Below are 18,966 nucleotides of genomic sequence, written 5' to 3' on the forward strand. Positions count from 1 at the left end.
GCACTGGAAGGTCCAGATAAAAGGGGTCGGATGGGGAAGCTGCTTATGCTTGCTTCTTCATGTAAGTTCCATTTCATGCTGAATGAAGCCCACCAGGGCTGTGTGTGTGTGTGTGTGTGTGTGTGTGTGTGTGTGTGTGTGTGTATGTATGTGCATGTACACGCACACGCCTGCATGCTGTAGTGCTGTGTACAGGTGTGGGTAGTGTGTGGGAGTCAGTGCTCTCTTCCTACCATGTGGGTTCTGGTTCTGAGAGTCAGCATCAAGGGCCTTTCCCAATGAGTCATCTTAGCAGCCCCAGGAGACCTTCTAGAGAGATGCAGCAGACCAGGCCATCCAGAACTGTGGGGTGCTGCCCTTAAAACCTTGTTCATAGGGAGGAAGTAGGGCAGGGACCCTGAGATGTGCCAGGGCAGGTGGCATGCAGAGAAGATGGAGGACACCAGATGTGAGTGAGGCTGTGGCTAGAAATGAAGGAAGGGCTTTCTTACGCTGGTCTCTAACAAATGAGCTCACTGAGTAGCTGACTTATTTCTTCTTTTACTATCGTTTTGTCTCCCTTCGAACCTCTAATAATTTTCTGGCTTTGTGGTAATAATAGGGCGGTGAACAGTCAGTGAAGTCGTGATCTGAATGTCAGCTACACCAGGTCCTTTTCACTGTTTGCCCAGCCTTCCCGGATGCATTAGTTTTCATTGTGTCATAGTTTGAGCAGTGAAGAAATACCAGGTCATCTGACAGGGCCCCTCTGCAGCAGTCCCTAATGACTGTGAAATTAAGAGTTTTGAAGTTAGACAGGGTTAAAGATCTGGAATTGTTGAGTCTGTCTCAGAGAGCGAGTGACTTGTCCATCCTGGGCATTCCCTTGAGTTTTCCCACTACTGCTCTATCCCTGTCTCTGCTGTCCTGTAACTGCTCCTCCTGTGGACACAGACACTGCTGCTCTTGAGAGAGGAGACCTTATTTACCCTGCCGTCGGCCCACAGCTGCTTTCTGGATCATAAGCACAGTTCTAGTTTCTCAGGAGTGTTTCCTTTTATGGTCGTTTTTCTGTTTCACTTTAAACGAAGAGTGCCTTTGTTTAATTTTACTTCTTTCTTTTTCAGTTCCAATCTGAACATCAATGATGTCCTAGGGAATTACTCTCTGACTCTGGTTGATGCCTTGGATACACTGGCAGTAAGTGTCCAGCCTTTTCTTCTTTAATTAAGATAAGTAGGATGCAGCAGCGTTTGGGGCCCTATTGTATTTCCTCATGTCCCTAGGAATGGGAGTTCCGGGCAATGCTGTACTCAGAAGGCTTTGATGAGTTAGTTATTTTAATGACCTTTATGGGAAGGCTAAGTGAGTGGACATGTGGCCCTCCTTTAAAGGTAGAGAAGAAATGCATGGCTAGCTTTTCGAAAACTTTTTTTTTTTTTCCTCCCCTTAGCTATCCTATGTCCTAGCAGAGTCTGGAGAATTTAGTTACTATTTAGTTAAAATTAGGAACCGAAGGAGATGTTAGATGATCTGAGATTTTGTCTATGCTCAAACTCTGACAAACAGTGAAAACTTAGGTCTCCTGGAAGTCGGAACAATTAGGTCACAGGCTGTATTAACTACTTTCCTGCTGTGATGAAACACCAGGGCCAAGAGCAAGTTTATGGAGAAGAGTTTATTTTGGTTTAACGGTTCCACAGGGTAGCCCTCAGTGGTGGAAAGGCATGGCATAGTGGCCAGATCAGGAGGCTCGATGTTCAGTCATGTTTTCCTCCACAGGCTGCACCTCCTAGAGGTCCCATAAGGTCCCCAAGCAGCATCAGCAACTGGGGACCAAGTGTTCCAGTACATGAGCCTACAGGGCCATTTCTCATTCCGACCACTATATACACCTTCTAGCCTCTATGTCTCTCTCCCAGAAATCAGGTCCCACCTTCCTGCCATCTTTTCTCTCTTGGACAGGGTTTATAAAACGACGGATACTGTACCTCTCAGTGGATTCTCCCCCTGCAGCTAGCTGCAGGGTAGGTTTATGCTCCTCCTAAGTGCCTGTGTCTGTGCCCTGTACATAGACTAAGCTAAATTATGAAGTGAGAAACTTGCCCCAAACCCTAAGGGCCTCTAAGAATCAGAACTTGTACTTGTTTTCTGGAACTTCATGGTCCAGTCTCTCCTTTGAGGACCCCGTACTTTTCCACACACGCACCTCTCTCTCCTAACTGCATTCTCACTTTAAATGATGGCTTAGCTGGAAGGGTCTCTCCTAACAGTTCATTCTGAAGGGTCATTTTCTGTTAGCTCCTTTTTAGGAATCCGCCATTCTTCTCTTCAGCTTGTAACACAGTACTTCAAGAACAAAATCCAGAAGAATTCAGGGTCAGGGTCTAGCTACTGACTTCTCAGGGGTGTCTGTGCACGGTGCTTTCCTATGCATGTGGCCCTCTCTGTAGGCACCTGTTATTTCCTGCTTCTTGGTGTTGGCTGTTGTTTATGACAGATGAGGTCTACCAAGCTGAGTCCTGCTTTTACACTTCTCGTCCCTTGGCATCTCTCATTGACCTTTGGAAGCTCAAGACCTTGAAACATAAATGCAAGACATAAGCCATACTGGACATGTCAGGCTCTTATGTGCTTCATGGCACTGCACCACAGAGCGTGGGTTCCAGGGGGTATTCCCAGTGTTCTGCAGTCTCCTTAGTAATTTCACAAACTCTCCCCTGTTCTCTCTGAGACATCTTTACCATTAGAAAGCCATTAAATCTTTCATCAAGTCCTGTATTTAATAATTTATCTGATTCCTTTAAATGTCACCAAGAAATGTTTAAAGCTGTCAGGTAGGAGTTGGAATTGGGTAAGGTAGCTAAGTTTATACCGTGATTGTCTTGTGTTTTGCTTGTAGTAGAGTTGCAGGACTTGGAAGGAGCTGGAGGTAAGGTTGTGTGCCTTCATTTTATGGATAGCAGAAAGAGGATTGGGCCTTGGTTCTGGCGAGGCTGCTGGGTTTCCTTCTAGGCTCTAGTTGCAGAGCACTTTCAGTTTCCCAGTATTTCCTTCTAAAGTGATTGCTGCTCCATTAAGTCTCCACCATCCCTTCTGAGAATGTGCCCAGACAAGAGAATGCAGCGTAATGAGTGCTAACGCTGGAGCTTCGAGAAGGAGGCCGACTCGCTGGCTGTTGGGAAAGGAGAGTCAGGAGGTGCGTGTGCAGCTTAAGCAAGCTCAGCCTCCTGAGCACTCCTGTTCATCCCAGTCAGTATGTTTCTCTACCCCATTGCTTGCTATGGACAGAGATGCCATCATTACTATTTGTTGTACTCTCCTCTACACTTGACAGTAAGTGGTACATAGTAGGACACAGATTTTTGTTTATGTGAATATTTTCTAACCTAATTTTGTCCAAAATATATTCTAAGGGTATGCCCTTGAATAGTACAGTTCTCAAACAAACTGGAGAAATTCTGACTATTAGAGGGCCACATCACACAATATTTTATTTATTTAATTTTTACATTGAGGTAAAGAAGTTATTTAAACAAATGAAGAACGTTTATTTAGTACTATAATATACATATATATATATATATATATGTGTACATATATATATGTGTGTGTACATATATATATGTGTGTGCTCATGATACATACAGCATGTCGGTGGAGGTTATAGGACAGCTTGTAGCTTGTAGGAGTCAGTTCTCTCCTCCCATTTGGGTTTCAGGGATCAAACTCAAGTTGTCAAACTTCGTAGCAAGTAGCTTTATCTACTGAGCCATCTTCCTGGCCCTATTTATTTAAGTTTTAAGACAGGGTCTCTGCAGTAAAGTTCAGGAAGGCCTTAACCTTGTAGCAGTCTTGACTCAGCCTGAAGTGATGTGCTTAGAGGCATGTGTGCATGTTTGTTTGTTTCTTTTGGTGGACTGGGAGTATTTTGTTCTTTGAGGCAGAGTCTTCAACTGGTGACCATCGTTATGCCTCAGGCTCCAGAGTGCTGGAATTAGAGCTGTACTTCAGCATTTTCAAGATTCTGAGATGCCTCTCCTCTGTGCAGTCAGCCTTTCTCAGGCCTTCGCGACTCTGAGCCCTGGTTTCTTTGTGCTCACTGGCTATCTAATGAGGCACCTTACAGGGTGTACTTTGGTGTGCCTAGATTTCATCACCTTCCCCAGCTTGATCTGAGATCAAATGAACCTTGCAGGTGTACCAGATACTGTTCTTGGAGAACATCTGTGAGGAAACAGACCTAATTCTGCGGTTTTTCAGAGTAGAATAGCTGGTCTTGAACATGCTAGTGTTTCAGCTCAGTTCTCATGTGTTCCTTAAGTTGAGGTTTTTCTTTTTTGTTAGAATTTTCAACATATGTTTGCAGATAAGCCGCAAGAACCCCTAGGGGAAAGAGTCTCCTGACCATTGCATGCAACCGGAGCAAGATTGCATGGTCTTTTCAAAGGAAAATTGGAAACAGAAAGCCTGAGTCTGCTCTATACCCAAGCAACTATGACCTGAGGAACACATAGCACTCAGTAGTGTAAGAAATAAGGCACACCCCAAAGGAGGAGTGTCGGAAGAACCATTTCTCCTTGATGTTATTATCTATTTCTCCACTTATTTATTTACTGGTATATATGTGTGTGTCCTTAGGAAAATGGTTTTAAAATATGGTTGAAATCAGATCATTTCCATGTCAGTTAAACTAACATTTTGTGATGGTTTTGTCCTTTCAGAAGGGACAGTACTATATCTACACATGTCATATAGTAACCTTAATTCTTAAATTGGACATAGAACTGATAGTTTGTATATTTTGTTTTTATATTTTAAGTACTCAGTTATTTTTCTGTACATGTGTGTACATGTTTGTGTGTGAGGGCAAGCATGTGCCACAGTATTGGTGTGGAGATCAGAGGGCAAACTGTGCTGTCCTTCTACACGGGTTCAGAGACCTGCTCTCGGGTCATCAACCAGACTTGCATGGCAAGCACCTTGACCCACAGAACCAGTTCCCAAGGCCTATGTCACTGACTGATGCTGCTTTAGTAATACCACTTCTCAGAATCCTCACACCTCTGTATGGAAAGCAAGATCAATTAGGTTTGCAGATGTCTTGGGTTTATTTTCTGACTTATTTTCTCCCATTCCACAACTCTTTAGTAACTGTCTACCTTGTAAGTAAAGGTCAGTTCAGAGCTTGGAGCAGAGGGGAGTGGGAAGACCAGACATCCCAGGGATTGGCTCTGTGCTTGTTGTTCACACAGTTGTGCCACTTGGAGATTGGACCCTTGAGAGAGTGGTAGGACAAAGGCTTGCTGTTTGTCCTGGACTAGCATGTGACAAATGACTTTTTGGTTTCCAGTCCCACTGTGGCAATGCCATGGGCAGTATAGACACATAGACGCAGTGGCTGGCTGCCACTTCAGTGTCAATTTCAAGTTGCTGTAATGTTTTGTGTTCCTCTGTTTAAAGATAATGGGAAATTCATCCGAGTTCCAGAAGGCGGTCAAGTTAGTGATCAACACTGTTTCATTTGACAAAGATTCCACAGTCCAGGTCTTCGAAGCTACGATAAGGTAAAGTAACACACAAAATGGATTGAAGACTTCTTGTGTGTGTGGGTAAGGGATTTAATTCCCCTGAGGGTATTTCCGCCAGAGTCCGCATGGGTATGGACTCCACATGTATTATTTATGTTCATTTTAGTGTAGTATTTATGGGAACTTGTAGTTTTGATGTGTGTATGACATCACAGTTTGAACTGCACAGAAACACACTTATAGTGGGTACATAACAGAGACATCCCTCAGATACACTTCTACTGACTCCATTCATGTCCTTTCTAATTTCCTCATTTACTGCCTCCAGAACCTCATTCATGTTTTTAATAGAGTTTTGCATCTCTCCACTCACAAAAAAACCACTGTTTGCTCTTTTGATGTCTTTTCTTCTTGTATGGTTTTCATTTATTACCCACTGGTTGCTAAATATGGTGGACTCAGCCTATACCCAGTTTTGTGCCTGAATTTCTTTAGGGTGAAATGTTGACTCTTTTTCTGTTTTTTGTTTGTTTGTTTGTTGGTTTGTTTTTTGTTTTGGTTTTTTGAGACAGGGTTTCTCTGTATAGCCCTGGCTGTCCTGGAACTCACTTTGTAGACCAGGTTGGCCTGGAACTCAGAAATCTGCCTGCCTCTGCCTCCCAAGTGCTAGGATTAAAGGTGTGCGCCACCACGCCTGGCTTCTTTTTCTGTTTTAATAAAATTATATTGCTACACAGCAATCTAGATCCAGATTTGAACCTTGAAATTGAAGTTATGAAATTATTTATTCTAAAACAAGAAAAAGATAAATTGTTTGTAATTGCGATGGAACATTTATATATCTTCAAGGCCATAAATCTAAAAGGATGGCCTCCTGTTTCTCAGGATCTCCCACTTTTTCATTTCCCTCCCCAAGTTGTCTCACCACACACAGAGGTGTTCATCAGTTTCCTGGCAGTCAGACCTGCAGAAGTTACGTAGTTCCTTTTCTTAATGCTCTCAGATTAAGAAGTTAAAGCTTTGGGTGGTATCCTCCGTTGTCGTGAATGACTGATTGCCCTTCTTTTTGTCAGCAGTGCAGTGAGATGAGAATCAGTTACTTAGAGCCAGAGAGGACTGTAGGAAGATGCTCCAGGCAGCTTGGATCCTGAAAAGTAGAGTCATGTTTTATCTTTGTAAACCAGATTCTGTACACTTGTAAAAACATGCTTTTGTTGTTGTTGTTGTTGTTGTTGTTGTTAAAATTATTATTTTCCTGCTCTTAGGGTTCTGGGAAGCCTCCTTTCTGCTCACAGAATAATAACGGACTCCAAACAGCCCTTTGGTGATATGACAATTGAGGATTATGATAATGAATTGTTGTACATGGCCCATGACCTGGCTGTGCGGCTCCTTCCAGCTTTTGAAAACACCAAGACAGGGATCCCCTATCCTCGGGTAAGTGACAGGTTTGTTCCATTGTTTTGCCATTTTTGAGAAATGGTCTTGTGCCATGTAGCTCAGGCTGGCCTTGAACTTGTGTGTTTTTTGCCTCAGCCTTTCAGGTGTTGCATTGCAGGCATGAGTTACCAGATCTGGCTGCCTTGTTCCTTTGTGGTTTACAGTTCACTGTGCTCTTGAATTAAGACTTATAAGAAGTGAGCTGTGTCCTTGGAGGGGATTTGGTACTAAACATAATGTCATTTCTAAAAAATCTGCATTGGTGTTCTGCCTGCATGTCTGTGTGAGGTAATTGGAATTACAGAAAGTTGTGCGCTGCTTTGTGGGTGGTGAGAATTGAACCCAGGTCCTCTGAAAGAGCAGCCAGTGCTCTTAACTACTGAGCCATCTCTCCCACCCGATAATATCAATTTTTAAAACTTCTTTCAACATTTGCTGAGTTCCTTCTGTGTGCTAGACACATAGTAATGGAGCCTTTTGCCTTGAAGAACCATGTTCACTGTTCATGTGTGGTTTGCATTTTCTCTTACTAGACAGTATAGAGAATGTTTCTTCATTTCTGACTTGGATATATTTCCCAAGGATCCTCATGTGTTGGAAGAGCTCAGTGAATGTTCATTTGAATGCTTCACATGCCTGTCAGTGAAGCCTGCAGAAACAGCCAATTAGATGCTAAAGTGAGATTGTATATTTGTGGCATCTGATTTAGCAAGCCAAATAACTCCTCTGGGAATTGTGTGAGCCTTCGTGGTAAGCAGGGAGAAATGCCAGACCACAGGCATGATGTAACTTGCTGTCATACTGGGCTGAGCTTCTGCCTTTTTCCCAGTCTATCAGTTGTTGGTGTTTGCTGAGGACTTGTTAGACACTCCTTGAAGTTTAGAACCCATTTATAGCTTGTATTTGTGTGTAGCCTCATGGTAGTTACTTCTGATGCTGTGATGAAACACTAGGACCTGAAGCGATTTAACCGAAGAGTGTATTGTAGCTTATGGCTCTAGAGGGAGAGTCAGAAATGTCAGGGAAGGACTGGCACAGGCAGCAGGAGCAGGAACTGACTGGTCTTATTTCACACAGGAAGCAGAAAGAGTGAACAGGAAGTAGGATGAGGCTATAAGCCCTCAAAGCCCACTCACTCCCAGTGATGCACTTCTTCCAACAAGGTTGTATCTCTTATAAGTTCTCTAAACTCAGGCAACAGCTTCACTGTTCAAATACATGAGCCTTTGAGGAACATTTGTATTCAGAATACCCTTGAGCTTAGTGCTTCTGTAACCTTGAAGGACACTTGGCAGAAAGAGATGGTTTATCAATAATGTCGTAAGATGACAGACTGTTCTTACTGTTTGTTGGTTGAGTGTAACATGACAAGTGGTGACTGAGTCACAGTGAACCTGGGTCATTAGCTGAGTGTCATATTCTTGGTGTAACTTTTCAGCACTGCTACAATTTTCTTTTCTTTTTTTTTTTTTTTAATTGTGATCTTGCTATGAGCTGAGGCTGGCCTTGAACTTGCTCTGTAGCCAGGCTGGCCTCCAACTTCCCACCCTTCTGCCTTGGCCTCCCAAGTGCTGGGTAGTTGTTTAACTAACAACCTTAGGGTTTCCACACCACCTTTGATTCTTCCCACTGCAGGTGAATCTGAAGACAGGAGTCCCTCCTGACAGCAATAATGAGACCTGCACAGCGGGGGCCGGTTCTCTGTTGGTGGAGTTTGGGATTCTGAGCCGGCTGCTGGGGGATTCCACTTTTGAGTGGGTTGCCAGACGAGCTGTGAAAGCCCTCTGGAACCTTCGGAGCAACGATACAGGATTATTAGGTGGGAGTCCCCCTTCTGCTGTCAGTTGGTCCATATAGCCTTTGGTCCCCTTTCCTCCTTGAAGCTCTGCACAGTACTTCGTCTTCCCTGTACCGCTGGATCTGAAAATCCAACAGCCATTGGTGCATAGGGAGTTCAGTTTCTTCACATGGCCTTTTGCTTAGTGTGAAGTTTTAGGGGTTGATGGAAGATAGTAATAATTTAGCTGTTAAGAGCCCCCTCAGTTTGGATCCCTTGGTATATTCCATTGGAAATTATTGTTAATAGAAATGCCATAAAAAGAACTGTCTCAGAGGCAAACTTTCAATATAAGGTTCTAAAAATAAAGGAATTTACCATTTCCTTAAAAACAAAAAAAGAAAAGAAAAAACAATCCAGTAGTGCAAGCCTCTATGAAACATATATTAGATTTTTTCCCCTTGAAAATATTTAGTCAAGATATTTAAAACTCATTATAGAAGGTTTTAAGCATTAGTAGTAGACATAATAACAAATAATATCCTCTATGTGTTCATGGTGTTCATCTTTGGTATCTACCCATATTTTGCTAACTCACAGTGTTGTTTTAAGATGGTTTTTAACATCATAAAATTGTCTTATTGGGACATATTTTCTTTTTGGCATCTGGAAGTAACTTGGTTGTTTGGGGACCATATGGGTTATTTATAAAAGGGTTTTAAAAGTAATTTCTGACTTCTGAAATTTATCTGCAAACTTTATACAATGAATAGCAACAGTAGAAATAAAACCACTCAGGCTGAGTGTGGTGCCACACCTGTGAATGTAGCACTCTGGAGGCTGAGGCAGGGAATAGGGTGAGTCTGAGGCTAGCCTGGGCTGCAGAGTGAGACCTTGTCTAAGCATGGCTGACTGCTTAGCTTTCAGGAGGCCCTGCCAGCCTTCCCTGAGTTAGCTTTTGTGGCTTTCCGAATCCCACACTATGGATAGAAACGACGTTCTGTGCTGGCTGCACATGGAGAGCAGTCTAATGTTTCCAGGTTGTTGCCTTGCTTTCATAGTTACCACTTTTCAAAGCTGTACATTTTTTCCCTCTATAAAAGTCTTTCTATGTAGCATGTGACTTCCACTTTCTGTGCAGCCCCAAATGCCTTTAAACTCCTCACCGTGTACACCTGTGCACTGCCATATCTGGCTAGTTTCTGTGGTGTTAGCACTCAGGTCCTTGTATGTGTAGGCAGCTCCTCCACCACTGACCTTGTATCCCCAGTGCTGACCTTTTGCTTCTGTAAGCATTATTTTCAGGACAAATTCCAAGGAATGAGAATATGGGGTAAAAGGCAGTGAAGATTCCTTTGGATTTTGAAATGCATTACCACTGTGGGAAAGCAAAATGTTGAGTCTTTTTTCTTTTTCACGTTCATCCCCATTTTTTATCTGTGGCTGAATACAACTTGCATGCAGACATGCGCATACACCTGAGTGCTATAGAGTGATCTTTCCATTTTCCAAGTTACTGATAGGATCAGTCAAAGAAAGTTATGCTTAAGTACCCATTCCTCATCTCTGGAAGGGATGGGGATGCTGTGAAGCAGCAGCGCAGAAGTGGGAGGGACGTACCCCTAATCCTTCTGCCTCACTTGAGAGGAGGGCCTTGCCCCTAATCCTTCTGCGGCAGTTGGGACCTAAGTGCTTTGTTTGTTTGTTTGTTCGTTTGTACAGGCAATGTTGTGAACATCCAGACGGGCCACTGGGTTGGAAAGCAGAGTGGCCTGGGTGCTGGGCTGGATTCCTTCTATGAGTACCTCTTGAAATCTTACATTCTTTTTGGAGAAAAAGAAGATCTAGAGATGTTTAATGCTGCGTATCAGAGCATCCAGAGCTACCTGCGAAGAGGGTGTGTGTCCCTGACAGTGTGTTTAGAAATGTACCTGCCTAGTTCTCCTTTAATTTTAAAAAATGATGATGGTGATGATGATGATGATAATGATGTATTTTTTTGTTTTTGGAGGGGTGCATGCACATGTGTGGAGGTCAGAGGGACAGCGTGCAGGAGTTGGTTCTCTCTTACTGTGTTAGTGCAGGAATGGAATCCAGTCGTTCAGTCTCAATGGCAAGCGTCTTCACTCTGTAACCTTTCTTGCCGAACGTCTTCCTTGAGTTTAAAAATGTAGGGGGTGGGGTGTCACTGGAGAGGCCTGTCTGACCTGGCATTCATTTGGACCCAGATCGGCAGCAGTTCTCTTGCCTGCCTCTGCTTCCCAAGTGCTGGATCCACATCTGGCAGAGGCTTTTGCAGAGGACCCAAGTTTGGTTTCTAAAACCTGTATGTGGTGGCTCACAACTGTCTATAACTCCAGGTCCAGGGTGTGTCTCATGCCTCCTTCTGGCCTGTCTAGGCATCCAAAAGTACATGCTTGAATGTACATGTAGACACAAATGCACACACACACACACACACACACACACATATTAAATTCTTGTAAAAGAAAAAAACAAACCTGTGTCAGGGTTTTGGCTAGAGCCGCCACTCTGCTTTTCTCTGTGTTCCCTTCCTTAGTGTGAGGCGCTGGAGAATAATTGTTGCTACAGCTCTTTTGGTTGTGTGCTCAGACAACCCTCATAAACTGCAAGTGTGGATTGCTAGGAATGTGAATGGCATTGCTATGGAGAGACTATGCTCATTTTCTCTGTGTAGTCTCACTACTTTTTGCTGAAGTGTGCTCTGCCTTCCGAGACTTGCTATCCTCCTGCCTCCCTCCTGGGTGTGATGATTACAGGCATTCACTACCGTGCCCGGCTCATTTCAGCTTTACAAAATACCGCACTAAACTGAGTAGAAAGCTCTCAGGTCCTGCCTGGTACATCTCCGCAGCCCTGCCCCCCACAATTTTTTTATTTTCATTTTTTTTACACAATGCTGTGTTCTCCCTGTACCAGAGAATTGACTCTAAACAGAATAAAACACGTACGTGTCCCTGCTTGAGTCAAGACCAGCACAGATCAATTCTGTTCCATGTCAGTGTTCTGAAACCCAAAGGTCAAAGTGCTTTCTGTAAATGTAGTGAAGTTTTGATAGTCCGCAGAGGATATGTTTAGAACTACGTTCTTGTACAGACACCTACAGGCAGTCTTACTGCCAAAGACTTAAGGAAGGGTTGGGAAGAAGTTAGCATTGATGAAACGCAGGGAGGTAGAGCACCAGAGGGACAGAGTGGGCTTCCCTTTCACCTTTGCCTGTGCTTTCTGGATCCACAGCCGGGAAGCCTGCAATGAAGGAGAAGGAGACCCACCGCTCTATGTCAACGTGAACATGTTCAGTGGGCAGCTCATGAACACCTGGATTGACTCGCTGCAGGCTTTCTTCCCTGGACTGCAGGTATTTGGCAAGGCTGTGTTGAGAAGGACTGGGGAGGCAGCTCAGTGGGTAAGAGTGTGGCTGTATGAACATGCAGGCCTGAGTTTGAATCTTCAGCACGCACCTAAAAGGACAGTGGTGGCAGCATGGCTCCGTCATTCCAGGGTTGGGGGAGAGGGGTAGGCAGGGCACAGAGATGAGAAGTTCACTGGGGGTTGACAGTTGCTAGCCTAGCCCCAGGGAGTAAGGGGAGAGTGACAGAGCATCCCTCCAGGGATAAGCATGAGCAAATGCACATGTGCCACACACAGTCAGAGAGAGGGAGAGGGAGGGGAGAGAGAGAGAGGGGGAGGGGGAGAGGAAGAGAGGGAGGGAGGGGGAGAGGGAGGGAGGGAGGAAGAAAGGGAGAGGGAGAGAGAGACGGAGAGGGAGAGGGAGAGGGAGAGGGAGAGATTATTGGGAAAACTCTCTTCTATCCTTAGCATTCTCTGGCTCCTTTGGATTTGGGAGGTTACTAGCACATCTTGATCACTCTGTGAAATTAGTCCCTAGACTTGCAAATCTGCTTGGGATTTTAGATCATTTGCCTGTATTGTCTTTCTAGGTTCTGATAGGGGATGTGGAAGATGCCATCTGCCTACATGCCTTCTACTATGCCATATGGAAACGGTACGGGGCCCTCCCTGAGCGCTACAACTGGCAACTCCAGGCCCCTGATGTTCTCTTCTACCCTCTGAGACCCGAGTTAGTGGAGTCCACATATCTCCTCTACCAGGTAATGGGCTCACTGAGCAGTGACTTGCTGTTGCATAGCGACTCTTTCTATTTCTGCCTATTTCTGTCTTGCTAGAGGTCACTTGATGCTGTAGAATAGAGAAAGTGTCAGCAAATATGGGCTTTATTTTTCTTTAAATGCTCAAGGGAAGATGGAATCTTTTAGTGTTTTCCAGATTTGTTTGACCAAAGAACTCCTGTGGGAGCTGGGTCGGGGTGCAATTTTATTTTTCCAGTTTTATTTTATGGTTTGCAAAAAAAGTATTCACACAGAAATACCTTCCTTCTCTCTCTCTCTCTCTCTCTCTCTCTCTCTCTCTCTCTCTCTCCTTTTAAAGAGGGGTTTATTTTTGAGCAATTACTGTAGTGAAGAGGAGATGTCTCTGTGACAGATGAAGCCTGATGCATACCTTCCACATGCTCTACACACATGTGCACACTCACAAACTCCTCAGGGTAAACAGAGGTGGCTCCAGGGAGCTTAGGAGATGGGAGATGGGCATCTGCAGTGTGCAGGGATCCTCATCCTTCTAGATGCTCATGGTTGGATGGATTCCATGCTTTATAGTTATTTAAAAAAATTATACTGAACTAGAAGTCTTCTAGATTGAAAAAATAGGATACGTTCATGCATGAAAACATACGTGTGTGTGTGTGTGTGTGTGTGTGTGTGTGTATGTGCATGTGAGTGTGTGCATGTGAGTGTGTGTGCATGTGAGTGTGTAACTTAAGTCTTTTCTACCCCTGCCCAGCTCACAAATAACAATTCTGAGGCTCAATTATTTATGAATAATGCCTAGGCCATAAGCTAGGGCTTGTTCCCTAAGTAGCTCATAACTTATATAACCTATTCTATTATTCTATTCTATGTGTGCCACATGGCTGGTTACCTCTCCTCAGTTTCATATGTCTGTCTACTCAGACTTTGAATGGAGAGTCTTCCCACCTGATTATCTTTCCAGGTTCCTCCCTTTTGCTAATAGGCCATCAGCTTTTTATTGACAGGTGATGCTTCCACACAGTCCACAATACATTCTCTCTCTCCCCCTCCTTCTCCTTCCTCCTCCCCCCTCCCCCCATTGGATTTGGGGAAATCCAATGATACCAATGTCAGTACTTTAATCTCTCGAGAGATCTCACAAGGTTTAGAGATTCTTGAAAAAGGGAATAGGTGATGTCAGGTGTGGTTTCTCTGAGCCTAGAATAAAGCCAAGCTGTGTATGCTCTATAGCCATCTTACCTGCTGCTCTGTGGCTTGTCATCAGTTTAGTCCTGCTGCCTGTAGATTTAACTCCCATCCTTGCCCGCTGTGTTCTTAGCATCCAGAGGAATAGTTCCTTTACAGGTTTCTCCTCTGGGGCCATCCCAGGCTCTCAGTCTTAGGCAGCAAACATGCTGCTTGTTTCCTTTGGTTGCTATAGGTTGGCAATAGGCATGAATTAGAAGCTTAAGGTGGAAGCCTCATCTTACAGAGAATTTCCTCCCCTAACATAACCAGATTGCTGGTGACAGAGGAGTAAGGCTCTGAGGTTGGATTTCCTGGGTGGTCAGAAGAAAGTGTTCAGGCCTCTTAGAGTCCTGACCTCTGAAGGATAGAAGCCTTCTCTCTGCCCTCTCAGTGCAGTAACTGGATGAAGCAAAGTCTGACTAACCTTCTTCTGCATCTTAAGTTTCTAGGGAGCTCTGAGGTAAGACAGAAACTGGACTTCTTCTCTGATCTGTATGGTACCCACAGGGCGTGTCTTGCTTCTTTTCTAACCATGCTAAGTAAGCATCAATAGAGCCAAAGGGGTGCTCTGTCCGGTTGAAGAGTTCCTAACTCTGAGTACAGTTAAGCACATCACAGGTGGCTGTATAGTGAACAGATGAAGTGGGAATGTGGCTCTGGTCCTTCTGTTAGCTAGGTCCCACAGCTTGTGTTGATGGTATCTCTTCCAAGCCCTCCTTGAGTAACATTCTCTTATGTTCTGTCTAGGCAACCAAGAATCCCTTCTACCTCCACGTAGGAATGGACATTCTGCAGAGTCTTGAAAAGTACACAAAAGTCAAGTCAGTTTGCTATGTTCCTTATTTAATTGTTTGATGCTTATGAGTGACTGAGAGTTAGTCTGTAGAAATGTCATTTTTAAAACTTTAAATTAAAAATTATGTATTTTATGTATATGGGTTTTATCTGCATGTATGTTTGTGCACCATGTATGTACCTGGTGTTCTTGAAGACCAGAAGAAGGTATTGGATCCCCTGTGACTGGATTATAGATGCTTGTAAGTTGCCATGCGAGTGCTGGGAATTGACCCCCCGAGTCCTCTGGAAGAGCAACTAGTGCTCTTAACTCCTAAGCCATTTCTTTATCCCTCAAGTTTATCTGTTTTAAAATATTTTATCTGTGAGTATTCATCTATGTGGGGACTTATAGTTGGTTGTGAGCTGCCCATTGTGGGTGCTGGGAACCAAAATGAGATCCCCAGTAAGAACAATGAATGCTCCTATGCTGAGTCATCTCTAGTCCCTTAATTATGATTTTTTTTAAACTATGTTTTCTATTGCATGTGTGCATGCATGTGTGTATGTGAGAAAAGGGGTTCATGAATGGAGGTCAGAGAACCTTCAGGAATCTTTTCTCTTCCCACACCTGGGGAGTTTATTTTTTATGCCAGTAATTCATTAAAGCACTTAAGCAGCATATAAGATATTAAGAGTGAAATATTCTTATGATTATACCTATAGATTACTATTATAAACACTGAAGTACAATGCTTAGAATCTTTTCAATATATTTCTACATTTATGCATATGTTGTGTGTACATACACACACACACACATATACACCCAAAATACCTGTATTTTGATTTGGTATCCTGCTGTTTTGTATATACCTCAGAAATATATGATAGAAAATATTGTTTTAGGTTATGCCAATAATAATGCAGTTCCACAAATCCTGGGGTGAAGTTTAGGTCAGACCTTCTAAATGTATTGCCAATCTTTTTCATGATGCTATGTTTCACTCCACTGACCTCATCCCAAACTTGGAGCTAACCGGAGATGATGCAATCCAGGAATGCTCTCAAGTAAATTTGCAAGCAATTCATGTTAAAACAAGAAGCAAACAAAAGCCCTAACAAAGTTATTTTTATGCGGTGTTGGAGAAGCAGGTTGATTCTCTTGTTAGTAGACTATTCTAACGGGCAGTGAGCACCGGTCAAGGAGCCTGAAGCAGGGCTAACTGGAACCTTATTTTGCAGATGTGGATATGCTACACTGCATCACGTCATAGACAAGTCCAAAGAAGACCGGATGGAAAGCTTCTTTCTTAGCGAGACTTGCAAATACTTGTATCTGGTATGTGTGTTATAAGATTAACTGGAGGTATTTAGTGCTTCAGAGATTAAACATTTGTGCAGTCTTCTCTACAGGAAATATTTACTAGTCACTTGTCTACATTGTGCTGGCCATTGTACGTTCCTGCAGTTACAGGCCTTGTCAGGACAAAAGGATATTGTTGTCTTCCTTCATGGTTGTCAGCCTCCTAGAGAAGTTGTTTGTCATGTAAGCAGAAATGAGCTTAGGGTTAGGAGCTGAGGAAAATGCTGGTAAGGATGGAGAGAAAGTCAGCTTTGCTGGTGTTCTTCAGGCTCTGTGAGGAGGGAAGCAGTTTTGAGCTCAGAGCCTTGTGCAAGCCAAGCACATATTTTACCACTGAGCTATATTTCCAATGTGAGAGTGGTATTGATGGCTCCGAGGTACAGCCGAGCCTCCTGATCCTCGTACATATCTTCAGGAATGCCTGTATGTGTTTGGGGACCTAAGAGACCGTGGACTGTATAGTTACTCTTCATTCTACCCTCTGGGGAACTACAGCTTACACTGAGAGCTCAGCCAGCTCACTGTGAACCTGGGTGACCACATGGCAGAACCGAGGCTGGAGCCATTGCCAGGGCTCTTGCAGCTTCTGCATTCTGTCACAAACATGGGTAGTACCTGTATGCTCATGTCTGTAGGTTCTTTTCTATCATGGCTACATACAAACAACACTTTGAAGTCACAAAGGGTTGATTCAAGGGCAGCAGCAGTAATGATAGGTTGTGTCCTTTAATTCACTGGCCCTCAGGCCCGGTCTAGCTAAGTAGCAATGACCCTAGACCCTCGTTAAGACCTCCTTTAGATTGAGTCCAAATATTTGAAAAGATTGGACTAGAGAATTTAATTTAGACAGATGCCTGTACTGATTCTATATGAAGCCAAGTTTTGGCTAAGATAATGGGTTAAAGTCTATGTCCTTCCCCTCCAGCATCTATGTGTATGATCTGGGGGTGGATGAGGTAGAGCTGTTCCAGTATTAGATGTGAGGACTCTAGGGGGAGGTTTGGAATTTTTCGGGGGAGTACTTGCAGACTGTTTGTGCTTGGGCCCTGTATCTGGGGTCTCCTATTCTCCGGTTCTGGGGAAGGAGGGTTGGGACTCATCCGGGCACACACATTTAAACAAGAGTGTGCATTGCCACTCTGGGCTGGAAAGCAGGCCTTTTAACTGATGCCTTTTTGTCTGGTTTTGTTCCCCAGCAACTCAGAACCCTTTGCTGTGAGTTAGTTCAAAAACTACTAGTTACTAGTTGTAGGATTGTTGTTAAAGTTGGTCTTAAGGATTGACCCCAGGGCCTGCGTGTGCTCTGTAAGGACTTAGTAGAGCTATATGCCAGCCCTAGACCTCCCCCCCCTCCCCTTCCCCTTCACCCACCCACCCTCCCTCCCTCCCTCCCTTCTCTCTTTCTTCATGTAGTGGCTAGCCTAGAACTCACTATGTAGACCAGGCTAGCCTCAAACTCATAAAGATCTGCCTGCCTCAGCCTCCCTAGTGCTGGGATTAAGTTTATGTGCCACTATGCCCAGCCAAAATGTTTTCTTATTGCTTCTTTTTTTCTGTCTTTAGCTGTTTGATGAAGAGAATCCAGTACACAAATCTGGAACCAGATACATGTTTACAACTGAGGGCCACATCATATCTGTGGACAAACGTCTTAGGGAATTGCCTTGGAAGGAATTCTTCTCTGAAGATGGGGAGCGGGACCAAGAGGAAAAGTTTGTGCACAGACCTAAGTCTCAGGAGCTCAAAGTCATTAACTCCAGTTCTAATGTGAGTTGCTTTGTCCACTGCAGGTGGGAAAAGAGAAAATATTAACTCCTTCAGTAGTAAAGAGTTCTGACATGAAATAGGTAGCACACTCAGATTGTATAATTTGACAAGAGTTCATAAAAGGACCCTTTACAAAGTGCCACTAGGATGGAGAGAAATTGGGGAGCAGCAGTATAGGCACATCAGTCTTGGCTGCAGGGGCAGGTAGAGAGTGGTCCAGCATCCTGGAGAGAAGTGCGGCCACCAGCAGTTCCCACTCTGTAGATCTAGATCCAGGGACATCCAGAGAGGAAGCCAGCAGTATCAACACCGAGTCCCTCCCCATCTCTTCATCTGATGTTTCTGGAGTGAGGTTGTAATTATTTTATTTTGATGTGATATTCCACATACTAATGTAGCACACTGGCTTTGAACTGTGTAGTGGTGGTTAGCTTTGAACCCCTGGTTCTGCTGCCACTAAATCCCTAGATTTACAGATGTGTGTTACCATGCCTCACACTCTCCTTGATCTCTTACTGGTGGTCCTCCCTGGCCGTTTGTGCGAGAAGCCAGAGGGCAAGAAAGAATTGCTGTAGTCCAGCAGAAAACACTTGTTCGGCCAGACCAATGGGAGAGGGTAAAAGAGGGTCCACAGAGAAGACTTCAGCTAGACTCCCCACCGCCCACCAGTAATACAGGGGAAGGAGTCACTCTTTTAAATTACCTTGCCCATCGTATTTTGAGATATCAAATGTAGTCTTCATTGGCTTCAGATTCACTGTGTAGTTGAGCCAGACATTGGCAGTGTCTGGAGTCATTTTTGGTACAACTGGAGACTGGAAGTTGTTGCTGGCCCCTTAAGTCGAAAAGGCCGGGGATGTTGTTCTGCCAACTACACTAAAACACAGAATAGCTCCCCAGAACAAGAGGCATCAGTCTGAAGCGTTGCCGGCTATGGGCTCACACTCCCTGGGTTTTTAATTCAAATCTCAC

General features: G+C 44.1%; 1 protein-coding gene across 1 annotated transcript in view; it reads left to right on the plus strand.

Annotated features, from left to right (window-relative positions):
- Positions 1-18,966, plus strand: part of Edem1 (ER degradation enhancing alpha-mannosidase like protein 1) — a 29,831-nt gene that overhangs the window by 6,986 nt on the left and 3,879 nt on the right. Inside the window, exons 2-11 of the mRNA XM_021190762.2 lie at positions 1,107-1,179; positions 5,443-5,546; positions 6,776-6,947; positions 8,586-8,769; positions 10,450-10,624; positions 11,986-12,106; positions 12,690-12,860; positions 14,835-14,908; positions 16,107-16,203; positions 17,791-17,994. Of these exons, the coding sequence (XP_021046421.1) occupies positions 1,107-1,179; positions 5,443-5,546; positions 6,776-6,947; positions 8,586-8,769; positions 10,450-10,624; positions 11,986-12,106; positions 12,690-12,860; positions 14,835-14,908; positions 16,107-16,203; positions 17,791-17,994 (1,375 nt within the window). The remainder of the gene's footprint in view (positions 1-1,106; positions 1,180-5,442; positions 5,547-6,775; positions 6,948-8,585; positions 8,770-10,449; positions 10,625-11,985; positions 12,107-12,689; positions 12,861-14,834; positions 14,909-16,106; positions 16,204-17,790; positions 17,995-18,966) is intronic.

Source organism: Mus pahari, chromosome 2, assembly GCF_900095145.1.
Source record: "Mus pahari chromosome 2, PAHARI_EIJ_v1.1, whole genome shotgun sequence".
NCBI classification, from domain to species: domain Eukaryota; kingdom Metazoa; phylum Chordata; class Mammalia; order Rodentia; family Muridae; genus Mus; species Mus pahari.